A 21,912-nucleotide genomic window follows, 5' to 3' on the forward strand; every position below is an offset into this window, starting at 1 on the left:
ACATCCACCATATGCAGGATTATATCCTTAGAGATTTCTTTGTTCTGAGCATTGCTTTCAAATAAATTTTCTTCTCCACTTCTTTACAGTGTCTGGCACAGCGAGTGATTTCTCACTTTATCACCACCACCAGACCTTTGACAGATCCTTAGCAGCAGAAGGACTTTTGCTAACAGAAAAGGAGATGGTGGCACCAACCTAGAAAATTGCCTTGTAAAGGATTTGGCTGTTGTTTCATTATAGCATTTAGCCTATAAGCTGAAGATAATGGGAAGCTTTTAAATGGATGACATGGTACATGGTGTTCCCATTCTCACTCTTTACAGACCATGCTAATGACCTAAATGTAGCATTCCAGAATGGTACTTTCAGCATATATTTAGCCAGTTTTGACCCCCCCCTCTCCCTCTCGTTCCTTGTGCTTCAATATTAAGCATAGTGATCTGCTCTTTGGGACAAATGAGTGTTGATTTACTGCATAGGTCAACAACCAGTCTGAGTCCAGGGGCAGATATAGGCAACATCTTGGCATCACAAGAGAGACACTGATGATGCTAAAAACCCACCCATCTACTGCAAAACAAGCAACACATTTTAAATAACCCCCCCCAAAAACAAATAAAAGACCAAAAACACGAACAGAGCAAACAGGTCTTGCTGGGGGAGAAGGACCATAATTGAGTGGTAGAGCACCTGCTTTGTGTACAGAAGGTCTTTGGTTTAATCTCTGATACCTCCAGATAGGACTGGGAAAGTCTCCTTGTCTGAAAACTTGGAGACCACTGCCAGTCAGTGTGGACTATATTGAGCTAGATGAACCAATGTTCCGGTTTGGGATAAGGCAGCTTTTTATGTCCTTATTGCTCCAACCCCTACCCCCAAAACGAAAAGTGAGAGCAAAAGTCACATTTTATTTTAGCAGGCACAATGTCTGTGGGCAATGTGTTGGGGATCCCACATCAGTAATCTGGAGAAATGTGTAATTTCACTCACTGAAAAATTCTAACTTGTATGTGGATAACTACAAGAGAATTTGGGTATTAAAATGGTTTTCAAATTGTATATCTGAATTTGAGCTTTTGGGTCAAGCTTAAACTTTTGAAGATGTGCTCCAAATGTTTTTCTATCAATGCAATATGGATAGCTTTGACATTCAGTTACCAAAGTAGGTTTCTGCCTCTCAGATATGACATTTGACCGCTCTTAAACAGCAGAAGGTTGCAACTAAATCTTGCACACAATTAAGCTGGCATCAAGCTTCAGAAAAACTGCTGCCGAAATAGTTCTAGGGTGAAGGAGAGAGCATTTGTTTTGCACAAGGTGCTCAATGCTCCAGCAATCTCAGTTACTAGAGCAGAAATTAATTTGGCACATAAAAATGAGTCCGTCAAACGCTGCCCACCGGCCACCCTTTATCAGCACTGCAGCCACCACTGCAATGGGAGGAGTAGAGATTTGAATTCTAGGTAAGCTGTCACTCATGGCTTGAATTGCTATAGTGGCAGCTAAACTTACAGACTGAGGGGTGCTTGGGGAGGGGAGCAGGACAGCCCCTTGCTCACCTCTCTCCTTGAGAGGCCTTTGTTCAAACTGCCACAGCTGTTGGAAGAGGTGGCGCCTGACCTGGAGAAATGTGCTCGTTGTGCTCAGAAGGCAGGAGACAGTGTGATGTAGTGGTTAGAGTGTCAGATTAAGGGCTTATCCACACATACATCTTGCCCAGTGTTTTCCAGGCACAGGTCTGAAGCTCCATTTCCAAGTGCTTAAAGCTGAAGTGCAAAACTGGTAATTTGGGTTTTCCGTGGATTGCTGTTTGCTCCAATTCAGCTTTAAAGAGTAGATCTTCATGGGAAAAGCTCTGGAGCAAAAGAAAGAGTGCTCAGACACAGAGATCTGAGGCGTGGACCATGCCTGGGAAGCACAGAGAAAAGGTAAGTGTAGATAAACCCTAGAACCTGGGAGACCAGGGTTCAAATTCCCACTTGGCTATAAAGCTCACTGGGTGACCTTGGGTCAGTCAAATTCTCTCAGTCTAACTTACCTCACAGGGTTGTTGTGAGGACAAAATGGGGAGGATGAAAATTATGTGTACTACCTTGGACTCCTTGCAGGAAAGGCAGGTTAAAAATGCAATCAGAAAAACAGTAAGTAATCCATCTGACTGGGATTCTGAAGTAGAGAATGCGTGAATATGTCAATATCACTCTAAAATGCTACTGAATTTTCATGAGGGTTTAAGAACTGGACTTAAGACTGGAGAAGCTGGAATTTACAGGTTCTCCCATGTCTTGTCTTGTAGTTAATCCTATATTCTGCATTCTCAACCCTCTTAGTTTCACTGACAAAAATGAAAAGGAGGTAGTAAAATGTCTTATCCAGTCCCCTCTTGTGCTAGGCACAGAAATACTGGTGTGACCCAATTCCTCTTTGCACACCCTGTATTATTATTATTATTATTATTATTATTATTATTATTATTATTATTATTATTATTATTATTTCTATACCACACTATACCTGAAGGTCTCAGGGCGATTCACATAAATATCAAATACATAAAATCAAAACCAAAACAACAACCCAATAACACGCCCTTCCCCAAAGAGCCAGCCCAGACAGGGATCAACTGCAGAAAAGGCTGTGTTGCCACCCTCCGGACCTCTTGAAGAAGGGCCTCAGAAGATGATCTCAGGGTCTGGGTGGGTTCATATAGGAAGAGGCAGTCCTTGAGGTATTGTGGTCCTGAGCCGTTTAAGGACCAGCACTTTGAATTGGACCCGGAAACTAATTGGTAGCCAGTGCAGTTGGACCAGGATCGGTGTAATATGCTCAAACCGTCTTGCTCTGGTGAGCAACCTGGCCACTGAATTCTGCAACAGCTGAAGTTTCCGAACCGACTTCAAAGCCAGCCCTATGTATAACGCATTGCATCTGGTAAGCATAGGCAACAGTACTTAGGCTATCCCTGTCCAAATAGGGGTGTAGCTGGGCCACTAGTCGAAGCTGCTGGAAGGCACCCCAGGCCACTGAGGCCACCTGAGCCTCAAGTAACAGCAAAGGATCCAGGAGTGCCCCCAAGCTACGAACCTGCTCCTTCAGAGAAAGTGTAACCCCATCAAAAACAGGTGATCTCCCACCCATCCAGTCTAGGAAACCACCCACTAACCCACCCTCAGTCTTATCTGGATTGAGTTTCAGTTTGTTGGCTCTCATCCAGTCCATTACTGAGGCAAGACACTGGTCCAGCACTTCCACTGCCTCACCTGCAGATGTAAAGGGGAAATAGAGCTGAGTGTCATCAGCATACCGCTGACAACATACTCAAACCTCCGGATAACCCCACCCAGCAGTTTCATGTAGATGTTAAACAACATGGGGGGTAGAATTGAGCCCTGTGGAACCCCACATTGAAGGTTCCATGGGGCTGAAAAGCACCCTCCAAGTAACACCCTCTGGGAGTGATCATCCAAGTAGGACTGGAACCACTGCAAAGCAGTGCCACCCACTCCTAGTTCGGAGAGTTGCTCCAGAAGGATATCATGGTCGATGGTATCGAAAGCCACTGAGAGGTCGAATTAACAGGGACATGTCTCTCTCTTGACAGAGGTCATCATAAAGGGTGACCAAGGCAGTTTCTGTGCCAAAACCAGGCCTAAACCCCAATTGAAATGGATCTAGAAAATCAGCTTCTTCCAAGAGCACATGGATCTGGTCTGCGACCACTCAGTCCAGAACCTTCTATAGAGATGCCAGTAACTCAGATACAGCCAATGCAGGCCACACGTCTTTTATTTATTTTAGATTGTATTCTCCCTCATCTCCCTCATCTCAGATGTTGACAGCTGGTAAGAATATTTTTATTAAAACAACAAGATGCAGAGGCAGATACAGTATGTTTTAACAGCTTCCCCCTTGAGAAGAGAAGAAGAAGAGTTTGGATTTGATATCCCGCTTTATCACTACCCTAAGGAGTCTCAAAGCGGCTCACAATCTCCTTTCCCTTCCTCCCCCACAACAAACACTCTGTGAGGTGAGTGGGGCTGAGAGACTTCAGAGAAATGTGACTAGCCCAAGGTCACCCAGCAGCTGCATGTGGAGGAGCGGAGACGCGAACCCGGTTCACCAGATTACGAGACTACTGCTCTTAACCACTACACCATACTGGCTCTCCTCTAGCTGGTCCTCAAATGCCTGTGCAATCAGAAAAGATGCTAACAGTCACACCTGAAATTGAAAGTGCCATGGTTCCTTCCAGTGTGACCGAAAAAAGAAAAAGGAGGTGGGAAACCCATCAGCCAAACATTTCAGGCCATACATTATGCAAAAGGCAGCATGCGCTCAATCAGGGAGAAGCAGGACTTCATTAATGTCATGGATGAAAGTCAGGTTGATAAATGGCATCATCATTTTAACCAAGGCCATTGGGAGCTCTTTTATTAGTGCTTAGAATATTTTTTTTAAGCCATAGAGAAGTCAGAATTGACAGCAGAGAAGATGGGATACTAACATCCTGTTATCATAGTGGATTTATTAGAGCCAGGCTGTTCAGTTTAGCTACAATTATAACACACACACACACACACACACACACACACACACACACACACACGTATCATCTATCTATCATCTCTCTCTCTCTCCCCATTCATCTATCTATCATCTATCTATCTATCTATCATCTATCTATCATCTATCTATCTATCTATCTATCTATCTATCTATCTATCTATCTATCTATCATCTATCTATCATCTATCTATCTATCATCTATCATCTATTTATCATCTATCTATCATCTGTCTTTCATCTATCATCTATCTATCTATCTATCTATCTATCTATCTATCATCTATCTATCTATATCATATATCATCTATCTATATCTATCTATCTATCTATCTATCTATCTATCATCTATCATCTATCATCTATCTATCTATCTATCTATCTATCTATCTATCTATCTATCATCTATCTATCTATCTATATCATCTATCTATCTATCTATCTATCTATCTATCTATCTATCTATCTATCTATCTATCATCTATCTATCTATCTATCATCTATCTATCTATCTATCTATCTATCTATCTATCTATCTATCTATCTATCATCATCATCATCTATCATCTATCATCTATCTATCTATCTATCTATCTATCTATCTATCTATCTATCTATCTATCTATCATCTATCTATCTATCTATCAATCATCTATCATCTATCTATCATCTATCATCTTCTACTTTCCCACTTACCAGCATAGGGCTTAAGGTGCCTATAAATGTGACACACCAACTGCAGCAGTTACTGGACAGAGACCATTTATCTACAATGATCCATGCACTGATAATATAAAGGGTGGACTACTGCAGTTTGATTTTATGTAGGGTTGCCTTGGAGGTTGGTCCAGAAACTGTGGCTAGTGCAGAATGCTGTGGCACAGCTGTTGGGCTTTAAAACATGCTTTTAAACGCATGGCATGTACACAGCCTTCCTCTCTATGTTTCCCATTCCTCCAAGCAGCAGCCAACACAGAGGAGCAGAAAGAAGGAAATAGGAAACCAACAGCATGGAGCCATCCCATCACACATTTTGCATTATTAAAAAATCCCAAGGGCAAAAGGACGAGGCAGTGCAAAAGCCATGCATTCTCTATCACTGTCCTGTGCTGGTCCTTGGAGCAGCAAGGCAGTGATGCACATTGGTGGTCACACCAAGGAGAGCTGAGAGTTTTTGGCCTCAGTGTCCTGACCACCCCTTCTATGCTCCCACTTCCTTTGGGGAGAAGGAGAGTTTCAGCCCTCTGGCCTGAAGATGGATGCTTCTCCTACACCCCATGCCCTCACGCCTACTGTGCTGTCTGCACCATTGGAATGCGCATTACAAAACAGGCAATCACAACCATAAAGCTACAGGAATTAATCCTGTACTAACCAAGCGAGAATTAGTGGCACATTACCTTCCTCTTGGCTTTCAGCTGCTCGTGATATTTGTCAGATGTATCACCAGGGATCTCTCCGCCCCAAAGGGTAATTCCAACGATTGTGTAAGTGATACCCATGACAAGCAGTGGGAAACAATAGACAAGGGCGATCACAATGACGTGGTACCTGCAAGAGAGCAGCACTGAACTGATGCATTCTTGGAGAAGGACCCTTCAGAAGTTAAGCATCTGGTTGTCTTGGTAAAAACAACCAGGCTTCATGTGAAGGATAGGGAAACATGGGCAGTGTGCCCATTCAGCATTAGGGCATTAGGAATAGTATACTAATTTCTTTTTCACACACATCCCTTCATCTTGTGTGTAGGGAACAAGAAAGGGAAAAGAACTTCCATCCAAGCTAGGGGAGGTTGGTTAATTTGGGTGAATGGGGCACTGCACCACCAACCTTGGTCTGCCCTCAGCCATGCCTACCTTTCTAGGGAGGCTGTTAGCTTCCTTTTCCTTAGTCAGAGGCTATACCTTTAAAGCACACCTGAAGCACTTTCTCTGCACCTTCCCATAAGGTTGCCAGGGACAGATTACTCTTGTTAGCAGTCTGAGCTTCCAGAGCTGTTGAAATGTGGCTAAGGGCTGCCCAGGGTTGTGTATGGCCCTAGGACAAATGTTTGCCCACCTATGATCTAAGGATATGTTTGATCCTATAGGAGCTCCTTCTTGACACCTGAGGTCTTCTGATGAGGGCCTGCAGTTGCTGGAGACAACTTCCCAGCTGACATTGCATCCATGGCAACAGAAATGATGAAGGAAGGCCACTCGTTTTCCTCCTTTACCCCCACCTCTCCACTAAGGACTTTCACTATTAATTCAAGCTATGAGCTACGCAATCTTTGCTTTGGTCCAGCACAATAGGTTATGCTCTTAGGAGGCCCACACAACAACAGCAAAGCATGCAAAAGCGCCTTGCCATTTAAAGCGCGACTTACGTAAATCGCTGTTTCATGCCGCCTGGCCACGAAACGTAGCACAAAGTCCTTGCGGGCATCACATTCGTCTTGGAAAAGAGGCACTGTGGCAAGGCAAGCAGGAACGCCAGAATCCATATGCTTGCAATTACCACTTTCGTAGCTGTGGCAGACAGTCTAGGTTTTAAGGGGTCAATAATAGCCATATATCTGTGGAAACAAAATTGGTAGAAAACATTACAAAATCAGGAATGGTGTGACTGCTTTCTTTTTCATACAATACAATGCAGGAAATGAAAATGACTCTCTCGCCACTCCTCAGTGGTTGGGCAGTAGGATGGCTACAGTGCCGCAAGGCAGAAGATAAATAACTGAAGGCTCCCATGATCCCAAAGTAATAACGCACAGAGGAACTGCCCAGTAAGTCGCCCATTTGATTCATTGTTCAGGCCTTTCATCTTTCCGTTTCCCCTGCAGAGGAGTGATTATGTCTTGCCTTGACATTGCCTGGGACTGGATCCTCTTGACTCAGCAGAAGCCTCAGCATGCTCCCTACAGACATGTCCATAGGGTCATGTGTAACACAGCTGCTCCATTCATTGGAATGTATGTGTATATGCTTGACTCATGTAATCACCCCTCTCTCACAAAAAAGGTAATGGAGGCAGAAGATGGCTCAAATCACACCCACCAATGTACAGTGGGTGTACCAATGCCCATACAATTACTAGAGCTCCCTGGGAAGAGGGAACTTCTTTTCTTAACATTCTTTTCTTCTTTTCTTTTGGCTTCACATGGTAACTTCCCCGTTTGCTATTTCAAGATCAAGATGCCTTTCTTCCTTTTTTTTCATTACCTCTGAACATTTGCGCAACAGGCAGATTTTTATTCCAGTTCGTTTTAGTGTTTTTATGTATCATTTTTTATGATGTTCATAAAGCATCAAGGCCCTTTTGTGCATTCGCTCTTGTCTACGTTGCTGTTGACAGCAGAACTGGTGTTGGTGGGGCACTAAATCTAAGCGATGGAACAAGCTGTATTATTCTCCATACTACCTTGTAAATATATATGGGGTAGATCATGATAGTTCAAAGGATGGTAATTGGTTCTGTGTTTGTAATCACAAGTGCCCGCCTATCTGGCTAGACTTGGCAGAGCACATAGAACCACCTGTTGCAGGATTGTATAATAAACAGCTATTACCCTGATCAAACACTAACAGAGGTGAATGTCTATTCAATGTCCATTCTAGAATCTACTGGGACATTTTTTTAAAAAAAAGACGAGGTGAGCAAAATTTCAGATTTTTATACAGTTAAATTAAGGGAAACCTATGCTGGATTAAACCACAGAGCCTAGGACTTGCCAATCAGAAGTTCGGCAGTTTTGAATCCCCAAGACGGGGTGAGCTCCCGTAGCTCGATCCCTGCTCCTGCTAACCTAGCAATTCGAAAGCACGTCAAAGTGCAAGTAGATAGATAGGTACCGCTCCGGCAGGAAGGTAAACGACATTTCTGTGCGCTGCTCTGGTTTGCCAGAAGCGGCTTAGTCATGCTGGCCACATGACCCAGAAACTGTACACCGGCTCCCTCAGCCAATAAAGTGAGATGAGCACCACAACTCCAGAGTCGGCCACGACTGGACCTAATGGTCAGGGGTCCCTTTACCATTACCTCTTTACCAGTTTGCAATGCTGGTACAGTTGGAACTTGGACCAAGTCTTGCCCATTCATTGGAAATTTGTCCAGTTGGTCCAAAGTATCAGTCCTGGAAAAGATGTTGAATAGCTTCCAATGGGGTCTGTGTTTCTCCAGAGGAGGGAATGTAGCCCATGCTTTGCAGGTGGAGGGTTGCCAGTTCAATTCCTAGCATCTCCAGTTAAAAGGGGTACATGCGATGGGTCTGTTTCCATCACCTTAGCCCAAGACCCTGGAAAACAGCTGTCACTCAGGTGGACAAGATGGGCTAGATAGACCAATTGTCTCTCACCTGGTGTAAGGACGATACCTGCAATCCTATGGGAAACCTTTTCCTGTCTTGTTTCTATTGTTACTTTTGTGTCTCACTCTTACTCATCCACTGTCACTTACCCCACCCCATTGCTAGGCACGATGCACCCACCTCATAAGAGAGAACCTAGTGTGGGTTGCTGATTCCCTCTTTCCCTGGCCAGGAGATGGAAGGAGCAATGAATGAGAGGGTGCTAACTTCTAGCAACTCTAGCTCATCACAGGGCACTAGGCAAATAGCTATTATGATTATTTTTTTGCAATGCAACCCCTCTGTTTTCTTACCCTAAGGAATATTATTACTTTTGTACATACAGTGGTACCTCAGGTTAAGTACTTAATTCGTTCCGGAGGTCTATACTTAACCTGAAACTGTTCGTAACCTGAAGCACCACTTTAGCTAATGGGGTCTTCTGCTGCTGCCGCGCCGCCGGAGCACAATTTCTGTTCTCATCCTGAAGCAAAGTTCTTAACCTGAAGCACTATTTCTGGGTTAGCGGAGTCTGTAACCTGAAGTGTATGTAACCTGAAGCATATGTAACCCGAGGTACCACTGTACCTGTTTGTGTAGTAACCTTGAATTGCAAACTGTGCTATAAGACAGGTAACAAAGAAAGATTTCAGCCCTGATTACTTCACGAGTGAATTATTTAAGACACATGGGTGAACAAGCATTTCGTTTGGATGAGATGATACACATTTGGGACATGTGCTTTAATTGGATAGATGGTTATTTCAACATTCTGTTGCTGATCCTTCAAGGAAGTCATTCTGTATATTTCAGGAGTGGGGGAAACACACATGTCCCAAGCACACGCAATCTCTGTTCGCCTCTACCAGTCAGCGACCTAATCTCACAAATTAAGATTCCTATTCTTATTAAGGTAAAGGTACCCCTGCCCGTACGGGCCAGTCTTGACAGTCTCTAGGGTTGTGCGCTCATCTCACTCTGGAGGCCGGGAGCCGGCGCCGTCCGCAGACACTTCCGGGTCACATGGCCAGTGTGACATCGCTGCTCTGGCGAGCCTGCACCAGCGCAGCACACGGAAAGCCGTTTACCTTCCCGCTATAAAGTGGTACCTATTTATCTACTTGCACTTTAAGGGTGCTTTCGAACTGCTAGGTGGGCAGGAGCTGGGACCGAACGGCGGGAGCTCACCCCGCCCCGGGGATTCGAACCGCCGACCATACGATCGGAAAGTCCTAGGCACTGTGGTTTTACCCACAGTGCCACTCGCATCCCCTTCCTATTCTTATTAGGTAGCAGAAAACAAAAGTTCCACAGACTCATTACTGTAAAGAGTGGCAGGAGAGAACTTTGTTGTGAGTTGCACGCTGGAGGGAAATAAAACAAATAGTCCATAAAATGGTGTCTTGTGAAAAAAAGATTTTAAGAAGGCATATTAGAGAAAGATAATCTTTTAGTACCCATCTCTTTGGAAATATCATTTGCAGAAAACACTGTAAGACAATGACTTTCTATGGAAACCCAGGAGAAATAATCAGCTCAGGTTTCCCACAGTTTTAGCAATATAAACATCAAGAACATCTGTGAAATTACATTGTTTCAGTCCCAGCATAACCACAGGACATAAAACTGTGCAAGTGTGTGAGGCTTGGATGTCATTTCAGAAAAAAATGAACATTAACTTAGGTATAAAAGTAAAGGAAGTGAGAGCTGGACCATAAAGAAGGCTGATCGCCGAAGAATTGATGCTTTTGAATTATGGTGCTGGAGAAGACTCTTGAGAGTTCCATGGACTGCAAGAAGATCAAACGCATCCATTCTTAAGGAAATCAGCCCTGAGTGCTCACTGGAAGGACAGATCCTGAAGCTGAGGCTCCAGTACTTTGGCCACCTCATGAGAAGAGAAGACTCCCTGGAGAAGACACTGATGCTGGGAAAGATGGAGGGCACAAGGAGAAGGGGGCGACAGAGGATGAGATGGTTGGATAGTGTTTTCGAGGTTACCAGCATGAGTTTGACCAAACTGCGGGAGGTAGTGGAGGACAGAGGTGCCTGGCGTGCTCTGGTCCATGGGGTCACGAAGAGTCGGACACGACTAAACGACTAAACAACAACAACAAAAGTAAAGGTAAAGGGACTCCTGACCATTAGGTGCAGTCGTAACCGACTCTGGAGTTGCGGCGCTCATCTCGCTTTACTGGCCGAGGGAGCCGGCGTACAGCTTCCGGGTCATGTGGCCAGCCTGACTAAGCCGCTTCTGGCGAACCAGAGCAGCGCACGGAAACACCGTTTACCTTCCCGCCGGAGCGGTACCTATTTATCTACTTGCACTTTGACGTGCTTTCGAACTGCTAGGTTGGCAGGAGCAGGGATCCCCCCGTCACGGGAATCCCCCCCGTCACGGGGATTCAAACCGCCGACCTTCTGATCAGCAAGTCCTAGGCTCTGTGGTTTAACCCACAGCGCCACCCGCGTCCCTAACTTAGGTATAGGAAGTAGAAAAATCTGGAAGAAAAATGCATGGGCACCCCCCTCCGCCCATCAAGTAGCCTGTAGCAGAACACATGTTCTGCATGCAACACATCCCAGGTTCAATCTTTGGCATCTTATGATAGGACTGGGAAGGTCTTCTGCATGCTATCCTGGAGAGCTGCTGCTAGTTAATGTAGGGCTGATGCAGGGTGCATCCACACCTCCATTTGCCCTTCAGCCTTTCCCTGGAAAAACCTGGGCTTTACTGCTGAATCAGACCAAAGGTTACAGTGCCTGCTGTGGCTGTAGAGACTGATATGGGAGAGATATGTTTTATTGCAGCTGAGGCAGATGAAGGCATCCTGTTTTGCTGCTGCAGATGCACCATGGTGTTTCTTCTCTCTCCGCTCCTCCCAGCAGTTATCCCTCCTCTGGTGACTGTTTCGGATGCACAACCTGACTGTCTGTCTCCAGGCGCTGCAGTCGTCTGTGAGGGATTCCCACGCAGTGGAGTTGATCTTGCCAGCCATCATGTCATGTTTGCAGACCTCTTTGCAGTGCAGAGTTGGTCTGCCAATGAGCCCGGTGCCTGAAGCCAGCTCCCCATAGAGCATGTCCTTGGAGATCCTTCTATCTTCCATTTTGTGGACATGACCAAGCCAGCGTAGATGTTGCCAAGACAGGAGTGTGAGCGTGCTGGGAATGTTTGTTTGGGAGACAACATCTTTATTTGAGACTCTGGCCTGCCATGTGATGCCCAAAAGCTTCCTGACACAGCACATGTGGAAAATGTTGAGGCATTGCTCCTGGCAGTTATAAGTTGCCCCATGACCCACTTCCATAAAGCAGCGTGCTCAACATGCAAGCTTGGTAGATCTTCACCTTGATATAGTGGTACCTCGGGTTACAGACGCTTCAGGTTACAGACTCCTCTAACCCAGAAATAGTACCTTGGGTTAAGAACTTTGCTTCAGGATGAGAACAGAAATCGTGTGGTGGCGACAGTGGGAGGCCCCATTAGCTAAAGTGGTACCTCAGGTTAAGAACAGTTTCAGGTTAAGAATGGACCTCCAGAACTAATTAAGTTCTTAACCCAAGGTACCACTGTATTGCATGTTAGCATCACATTCTCCCATACTGTTTTGGAGAGGAGAGCCATTGCTGTAGCTGCCTTGCCAATACATTTGTCCAGGTCACTGTTGATGGAAGGGATGCTGGTTATGGTGGAACCCAGGTAGACAAAATTGTCTACCACCTCAAGCATGTGGTCACCAATGCTGATGCATGGAGTCTTGACCCTCCAACACCACCTCCAGGATGTCCTACAGATTCAGGATGGGTCTAGTAGGAGGGTACCCCTTCATACCTGCAACTGGCATTGCACAAAGTGACATATATCCATCTTCCATTTCAATGGATCTCGCTCAGGACCTTTTCCTGATCCATTTTGGCCATGGTGATCCATATGGCTTTTAGCCGTGTTCTTTTTGCTTTGATGCCAGAAACATTAAGCTCCCACTCATAAGGAAAACAGATTCATTTGCAGAAGAATTTTGATACCCTGTGCACCATGTCCTCATATTGCTATTAATACATGAAGGAACTGTCAATTTAATCCTTCATAACATTTTGCTCCTTTCAGTGGCTTTTGTGGGGGGAAAGTAAGTGGCAATTATTGCTGATACATATTAATGCCATACTCCAAGCTTCGTGGATGTTCGGGATATGGGGAAATGAGCCGCTTGCAAAATAACAGCAGTAATAAAAAAAATACTTAGCATTTTTCATAGTGATCACAGTGTGCTATTGACTCCAACTCAATTAAGCTTCTCAGGCTTTTTGTTAAGTAGGAAAAACAGAAAGATTGCTTCATTTGCTACTGTAATGAAAAGAAGATCTTGCATAACAACACATAGCATTTGAAAAGCTAGTTTGAACCTATGGTTTCATATAGTCAAGGTTAGGTGGTGGGAAGAGACAGGACAGGGGACTGATTCAATCTCCTAGATAGGAGAAGCAGGCAGTGTATTTTGGAACACCATTAAGGCTGAGGCCACCAACCTTTGGGGGCACATTGCAAATGGGAGAAACTTTTGTGAAGCCACACACACACACACACACACACACACACACACACACACCACAAGCAAACACAGCCATCTGTTCTGTGGGTTCCAATAAATGCTAGGACTTTGCAAGCAAGTCAACCAAATCACTTGTGGATTGCTCTGGAGCAAGTCAGGCCCACCCAGAATGATTTGGAGCACTCCAGAGTGCTCCAGAGCTGAAAAATGCTCTGTAAGAAAGCCCTGGTAGCCTGTCTCCAAAGTGTTGTAATTAGTAATCATTAATTAATTAATTGTAATGAATTATTAATTACAACACCATTTAACATGAATGTCAGTGTGAGGAGAATAGGAGGACTTTGCTCACCACAACTCTAGCTTCCAATCCACAGCTAGAATCTCACCAAACACTCTGCAATCACAGTGCCTGAGGGGTGGGGGGTGGGAATCAAACATTAACGGTGGCTACCACAATAAAACATTGGCACTATGCTACCTGTCTGAAACTTGGCAAGGTTTCTCTCCTCTTGGGAGGCTACCACTTCTTCAAATTTCATGCAGTTATGACCAAAAACAAGAAAGCTACAGCTGTTTTAATTTCCTAATGCAAATGAATCATCAAAAGACAGAGCATCACATTTAGATGCTTTGCAAATCACTTATGAGCTTGATAGATGCCAAATCACAGAGGGGAGATATATAGCACAGATTTTCTCAGTCTCTTGCAGTTGTGGAATTCAGTCCTATGTGAGATCTGGCAAACACCATCCCTCACTCCTTTTAAACAGGCATGAAGACCCATCCCCCGCCCCCCATCATTTTTAAAAATGAAATCTGGGATTGTCAGGATTCTAATCCATCTGTGCTAGTGGCTAAGATTTACAAAATGAATTACTTTCACTTGATCTGTATTTTGATTGTGTGGTCTACTAATTAATTCCCTTGGGTCTGAGAGTTTTTCTTGTTCTGTCTCTGTGCCTTGAGAAAAGAAGACGACGACGACGACGACGACGAAGAAGAAGAAGAAGAAGAGGAAGAGTTTGCATTTGATATCCCGCTTTATCACTACCCAAAGGAGTCTCAAAGCGGCTAACATTCTCCTTTCCCTTCCTCCCCCACAACAAACACTCTGTGAGGTGAGTGGGGCTGAGAGACTTCAAAGAAGTGTGACTAGCCCAAGGTCACCCAGCAGCTGCATGTGGAGGAGCTGAGACGCGAACCCGGTTCCCCAGATTACAAATCTACCGCTCTTAACCACTACACCACACTGACTCAATCTGACTCGCTGAACTGGAGCTCGGTTAAGCAAAATCTCTCTTCAGATTTCCTGCGCATCTGATCAGATCTGATTCAGCAGGTGAGACCCACCTTTTGCAAGGCACAGCAGCAGAACACCAAGAAAAGCTACCGGACCTGGGGGAGTTAATCAGTACACAATACAATAAAAACAGAGGTCAAGCGAAAGTGTGGGTGTGCCTTTAGATCATATGCCTTGGTTGCTGCACCAAGGAGTGACTACTATATGCAGTTCAAGGAAGAAGCAATCTGCTAGACATGTGAGAATCAACCCAGGACAACTCCTTCTCACCTTTAGAAGAATATTTATTTATTTCTGACCATTTATAATCTACTCAGTCACAATCATCTGTAAGCAGTGTGCAATATGTGGACTGATAGCAACCTAACCTGTGCCACAAAATCCACCCAAATTGCCTGTGGGAACCATGCTAGCCAGTTGCAGTCAAATCAGCAAAGAGCCCTGTGGTTTTATGATGCTTTCATGGGCAACAGAATGTTTCATCAGATGCATTGTTAGTTGGCAGAATGTGTACACACATTATATATTTAGACACATACACACGTTCATACACATACTGAAGGGAACATGTAAACAGTGTGCTTCAAAGGCCACAAAATGCGAGAGAGAAACTATGGACATTTATATTCATAGAATCATAGAGTTGGAAGAGACCACAAGGGCCATCGAGTCCAACCCCCTGCCAAGCAGGAAACACCATCAGAGCACTCCTGACATATGGTTGTCAAGCCTCTGCTTAAAGACCTCCAAAGACGGAGACTCCACCACACTCCTTGGCAGCAAATTCCACTGTCGAACAGCTCTTACTGTCAGGAAGTTCTTCCTAATGTTTAGGTGGAATCTTCTTTCTTGTAGTTTGGATCCATTGCTCCGTGTCCCTTCTCTGGAGCAGCAGAAAACAACCTTTCTCCCTCCTCTATGTGACATCCTTTTATATATTTGAACATGGCTATCATATCACCCCTTAACCTCCTCTTCTCCAGGCTAAACATGCCCAGCTCCCTTAGCCGTTCCTCATAAGGCATCGTTTCCAGGCCTTTGACCATTTTGGTTGCCCTCCTCTGGACACGTTCCAGTTTGTCAGTGTCCTTCTTGAACTGTGGTGCCCAGAACTGGACACAGTACTCCAGGTGAGGTCTGACCAGAGCAGAATACAGTGGCACTATTACTTCCCTTGATCTAGATGCTATACTCCTATTGATGCAGCCCAGAATTGCATTGGCTTTTTTAGCTGCCGCGTCACACTGTTGGCTCATGTCAAGTTTGTGGTCAACCAAGACTCCTAGATCCTTTTCACATGTACTGCTCTCAAGCCAGGTGTCCCCCATCTTGTATTTGTGCCTCTCATTTTTTTTGCCCAAGTGTTCATCTTGTTTTTTTTGCCCAAAGTTCATCTTGTTTGTTTTGGCCCAGTTCTCTAATCTGTCAAGGTCGTTTTGAAGTGTGATCCTGTCCTCTGGGGTGTTAGCCCAGTTTGGTGTCATCTGCAAATTTGATCAGGATGCCCTTGAGTCCATCATCCAAGTCGTTGATAAAGATGTTGAATAAGACAGAACCCTGTGGCACCCCACTAGTCACTCTTCTAATATTCATATATTGTGTGTTTGCAAGTCTCCGTCTGGGCATCACAAACAATAAGAAGTTATTTGCGACCTCTAAGGAAAGGTTGCAGTGTGGAGTGTTCCCTGTTCATGGTCCCATTTTCCCATTCCCTCTCCCCAGATACTCCATTATGTCCCACTTTTCTGGGCCCACTGAGCATGCCCAGCCCTCATTGGGCTGAGTATTTTTTTACTCTCTCTCCTTAGGGTATTTCCCACACTCCTAAATTTATTTTGTCCTTCCCCAAGCTTGCTGATATGTGGATGGCACTGTTCTGGCTAAATAAGGATTCACACTCATCCCTGTCCTTCAGAAAGAAGAGGAAGTTATTATGATTAGGACCACTAGCCATGATGACTATGCTCTTCCTCCACTGTGGATGCATGCCTCTGAATACCAGTTGAATCACATGGTGAGCATGGTGCTACATTGGGGAGCTTGCAGGGCTTCCCATAGGCATCTATGTAGCTGGCCACAATTAGAAGAAGATGTTGGACCAGATGGGCTCTGCATTGCAGGACATTGGACTAGATGACTCTTGGTGCCCTTCTATGATTCTTATGTTGGAACTACAACACCCCTCACCATTAGTCATGCTGGTTGAGGCTGATGGACGTTGTAGTCCAGAATATCTTGAGGGCACTGTGTTGAAGAAGGCTGCCCTATGCTATAGTGAACCAAAGTTTACTGCCATGCCATGTGCCAAATGGCCCACTGGAGTTGAAAGCTGCCTTGCTGAGGTTTCACATCAGCTGTTTGTCTCCTGCTTGGTCTCTTTTATGTTCAGCTGCTCGGGGCAACTCCTGCGGGAAGCCAGCCAAGCAATTATCTGAAGAGCTATTATTGCACTTCGTCCAAGTGCACCATTGCTGATCCCACGCAGAGGAGGTTTTTCTGAGCTTTTGTTTTGACTGGAGATAACGGCTCCTTGAGGAGGAGAGAAAAGTTTTCACCATGGTAAACCTTAGCCTGATCTCGGCAGGCTCAGCAATGACTCATTGGCCAAAGAAGAATAGCACCCAGGTGACTGGCCTTTTATGGAGCACTAGCAAAATAAATAAATGAATGAATGAATGAATGAATGAATGAATGAATGAAAAAAGAAACTTACTGAATACTGAAAATATATCAAGGATCTTCTAAAAAAAATTTTTAGTTGGATACTGACCAATAAAAATAGCTTTCCTATGAGCATGTATACACAGAATGTATGCCCTCATTAGTGAATGATCACAGCCTGTTTTTGCTTGCATCAGATAATGAATTAATTCTAACACCCATCCGTGGGGCATTCTTGGAGTAATCAGGGGAGCCTGCCTCTGAGCGTGCACAGAACGCACCCCTCATTGCCCAATAAGCAGCCTCGTTTCCCAAGCATTTCGCCATCTTTGGAAGTAGAGTAGCTCTCCAGAACTCATTTGATTTTTTAAAACTCTCATTAAAAAAAGAAAAGAAATCAAGCAATAAAACAAGGGGTCGGTGCCCTGCTGCTTCGGACTCTCCGAGAACCCGAAGTTTGTGTCCTTTACGCAGTAAATGGCAGCAACTCTCTGAACCTACAACAGCACAAAATGAAAGACAAGCGGTGATCGCTCTCTCAAGCACGCTCCCATCCACCCAAGCAAAGCGATGGAGCCGATCTCATTCATGAGCGGAACCCTCCGAACGTATCCAAAGGAGACTCGCGCGCTTGTTAGAACGTTCCACAGCCGCCCTAGACACTCCCACTAGACCGCCCAGAGCCACAAGTAGCTCATTGACAAAAAAGAGAGAGAAAAATGGCAGGAAGCGATCAATTAACCTCAACAGTTGCAATGACGGAGGCAACAGAAAACACAATTTCTAAAATGCAGCTTTCTAAAATGCAGGGCAAAAACAACAACTCCTCCCACTGTCTCTGAAGAGATGGTTCTCCCCCTATGACTGCTGCGAAAATAATCGTAAGAATACAGAGAAGAGGGAGATTTGAACGGCTTGCGCAGATCGGATAGCCTGATCAGAGCGGACCCTCTAGCAGCGAGGGAGGGCTGGCAAGCAACGCAGCGAGGCTAATGAAAAGGGCCGGGAAAGGGAGGGGATAATCAGGATTAAGAAAGAAAACGCGAAAATTAATACACTTTTACTACAGGATTATAGCTGACCTAGTACTGCTCACAAGCTTGATAAGGGAGTGTGTACTGCGGCGGAGGGGAGCCGGGAATGGCCAAAAGGGTAAGTGATGCACGTAGGTAACAATGACTAAAAGCCGAGATACAGTGGAGCCCCCATGGACAGGCGCAGTAAACCCCCGAATATCAGATCCTGGGAGGAAAAAAAAAAAAGACCCAGTAGTTCCCCGCTTAGGAGAGCCTAGAAACACGTGGCCAGGCGCGCTTACAACATCCGACTTTTGGTCCAGTTTGGGCAATTGCTGTGTTAACTTTCAAAGATGCTGGTAAGATATACACCACAGCCCCTTTACCGTGCAGAAAAAGAGAGCAAAGGCAGTGGGGGGGGGGGGGAGGGACAACCAGATTTTCGCGGGGACTCGAGCTGAGCAGTGACACCCAAACGGAGCGAGCGACGGAGGTTCCGACGGGGCGCGCCCACCTCTCCCGCTTGCCTTCTCCTCGCGTCTCCCGCCCGCCCCTTCCTCACCTGTCCACCGCAATGACGGTCATGGAGTAGATGCTGGCGAAGACGGCGGTGATGGGGAAGAAGTTCTGGAAGCGGCAATAGGCCTCTCCGAAGTACCAGTCTCCATGGAGCGCGTAGATGAAATTGACCAGCGTGTTGAAAGCGGCCACAGAGGCGTCGGAGAAAGCCAAGTTGACCAGGAAATAGTTGGTGACCGTCCTCATGCGCTTGTGCGCCAGGATGATCCAGATCACCACCACGTTGCCGAACACGGCCACGGCCACCACGGCGCCGTACGCCAAGGACCATAGCGCTATGCACCACGACGGCTGCACGAAGCGGTTGGAGAAGTTGGCGGCGGGCGCCAGCGGGAACGAGGCCGCCGACCAGTTCCCGGCCGTCGGGGATACGCTCTCATTCCAGCTGCCCAGCTCCGCGCCAGCGCCGCCGCCGCCGCCGCTCCAGTTGGCCGCGGGGACCGAAGTCATCTCACCCCTCAGCGCCTAGCCCGGCAGAGAAACCGCGCGTCTTGCGCCCCTCCACCCTGGACAGCCCCGGAAGGAAGGCGCAAGGAAAGGGGGCGCGCGCCTGGAAGCAACAGCCCCGCGGCGGTGGGGGCAAAGCCGCTTGAGGATCCGCGACGTCTCCAAGTGCGCTCTTCGCGCGCTTCTCTGGGTCGCTCAGGAATGCTGTTTGGAAAGGGGGAGCGCTCCGCTGCCGGCGCCACTTTTATAGGCGTCTGTGAATCCGGCGTCGAAGCTGCTCGGCTTCATAGGCTGGGGAGAGCTCTCTCACTCCCTCTCCCCACCTTTCCATCCGCCGCGCGATCCCTCCCCTTGGCGAGCTTTGGCCAACGGCGTGCGCTTCAAGCGGTCGTCGACGAGGAAGTGGCCGCGGACCAGATCTGTGGACTGAACGGCGGCAGAAACGGAGTCTGCGCTTAGGTAATGGGAGGCTCCGGAGTAATACGGAGGAGAAGGTGCATGACCTCAGAGTCCGTGATACTTCCAGCCCTGCCCTCGTTTGAGAAACATAGGAAGCTACCTTATACTAAGTCAGACCAGACCGTGGGTCCATTTGGCTCAGTTTTGTCTGCACTAATCGGCAGCGGCTCTCCGGGGTTTCAGGAAGACATTCCCAGTCCTCCCCGGAGAAACCAGGGATTGAGCCTGGGTCCTGGGACCTTCTCCAGGGGCTCTCCTGCTGCGTGGGGCCTCTGGCTTCTGCCTTAGTCTTCTGTCGACGGCACCACTGCTGAGTTCTTTCGTTCTATATCCACTGTGCATTAGCAGATATTCTCCAATATTCACCCTGCTTCCACTGAAGTCCATTGTATGGCCCCGACTTTTTCTAACATGCTGTGATTTCATGAATGCTTTAAATAAATCTCCTGTATGAGAGCAGGGGTCCTTTAAAAAACACACACCAAATAAACAAATGCCTTCTGCGTTTCATCAAGGAGTCTCTATAATACTTGGAGGCTGCATCCTATTCTCACTTTACACAGGTGTAGTTTCAGTGATATCAATGGGACTTAATTCTGAGCTGAGATTGCAGAAAATCACATTAAGCGGCCCAGTTGCTTCTGTGCTGATCATCATAGTGTTCAGTTTGGGGAACCATTAGTTAAACCATTTCCCATTCCCTGCCATCATTCATTATTCTGAGAAGCACATAATTCATCAGATGCTTGTAAGAACATGATGGCTGTGCTCTTTTTCCGTGGTCAGAGGCAGTAATGCTTCTGAATACCAGTTGCCTGAAATCACAGGAGGGAATAGAATACAACTGCAGAGCTGGAAGGAACCACGAGGGCCATCTAGTTTGACCCCCTGCAATGCAGGAATCTTTTGCCCAAAGTGGGAGACAGTCAACTTTATTGTACAGTGGTGCCTCGCAAGACGAAATTAATTCGTTCCGCAAGTCTCTTCGTCTTGCGAGTTTTTCGTCTTGCGATGCACGGTTTCCCATAGGAATGCATTGAAAATCAATTAATGCGTTCCTAGGGAAACCGCCTTCAGACCAGGTCCGGGGACAGTCTGTCCCCCGACCTCTTCTGAAGGCTGGGGGGGGGGACAAGGGCTTTTCTTCCCACCCCCAGCATTTTAAAAAACCCCGGGACAGCGGAGGACTTCTCCGCTGTCCGGGGCGATCTTAAAATGCTGGCGGGCGGCATTTTAAAATCGCCCCGGGACAGCGGAGGACTTCTCCGCTGTCCGGGGCGATTTAAAAGCCCCTGGGAAGGCAGGCAGGGGGGACAAAGACTTTTGCCCCCCGCCAGCCTTCAGAAGAGGTCCTGGACCTCTTCTGAAGGCGGGCGGGGGGCGAAAGTCTTTGCTCCCCCCCGCCTGCCTTCAAAAGCCCTCCGGGACAGCGGAGAAACGCGCTGCGTTTCTCCGCTCTCCCGGGAAGGCAGGCAGGGGGGAACAAAGACTTTCGCCCCCCGCCCGCCTTCAGAAGGTGTTCCCTCCCCGCCGCCCGGCTTCGGAGCATCGTTCCGAAGCCGGGCGGCGGGGGCAGGTGTTCCCTCCCCGCCACCCGGCTTCGGAGCATCGTTCCGAAGCTGGGCGGCGGGGGCAGGTGTTCCCTGCCCGCCGCCCGGCTTCAGAGCATCGTTCCGAAGCTGGGCGGCGGGAGGAGGTGTTCCTGCCCCGCCGCCAGGCTTCGGAGGAGGTCCGAGGACAGTGGGGAAGACGCGCTGCGCTTCCCCGCTGTCCCGGATATTTCCCTATGGGCTGTCGTCTTGCGAAGCAAGCCCATAGGGAAATTCGTTTTGCAAAGCGCCTCCAAAACGGAAAACCCTTTCGTCTAGCGGGTTTTCCGTCTTGCGAGGCGTTCGTCTTGCGGGGCACCACTGTATGTAGCCAAAGGCCTTTACAATATACTGAATATAAAAATTTCAAAGCAATACATGAATTAAAGGAGAAATTTGTTATGGAAAGTCACAG

General features: G+C 46.7%; 1 protein-coding gene across 1 annotated transcript in view; it reads right to left on the reverse strand.

The window, feature by feature from the left end:
• TACR3 (tachykinin receptor 3) overlaps positions 1-19,879 on the reverse strand; it is a 35,822-nt gene extending 15,943 nt beyond the window's left edge. The window contains exons 1-3 of the mRNA XM_028744790.2: positions 18,986-19,879; positions 6,935-7,123; positions 5,967-6,117 (exon numbers count right to left, since the gene is read on the reverse strand). Of these exons, the coding sequence (XP_028600623.2) occupies positions 5,967-6,117; positions 6,935-7,123; positions 18,986-19,452 (807 nt within the window). The 5' untranslated portion in view covers positions 19,453-19,879. The remainder of the gene's footprint in view (positions 1-5,966; positions 6,118-6,934; positions 7,124-18,985) is intronic.
• Positions 19,880-21,912: the final 2,033 nt, after the last annotated feature.

Source organism: Podarcis muralis, chromosome 9 (genome assembly GCF_964188315.1).
Source record: "Podarcis muralis chromosome 9, rPodMur119.hap1.1, whole genome shotgun sequence".
NCBI classification, from domain to species: domain Eukaryota; kingdom Metazoa; phylum Chordata; class Lepidosauria; order Squamata; family Lacertidae; genus Podarcis; species Podarcis muralis.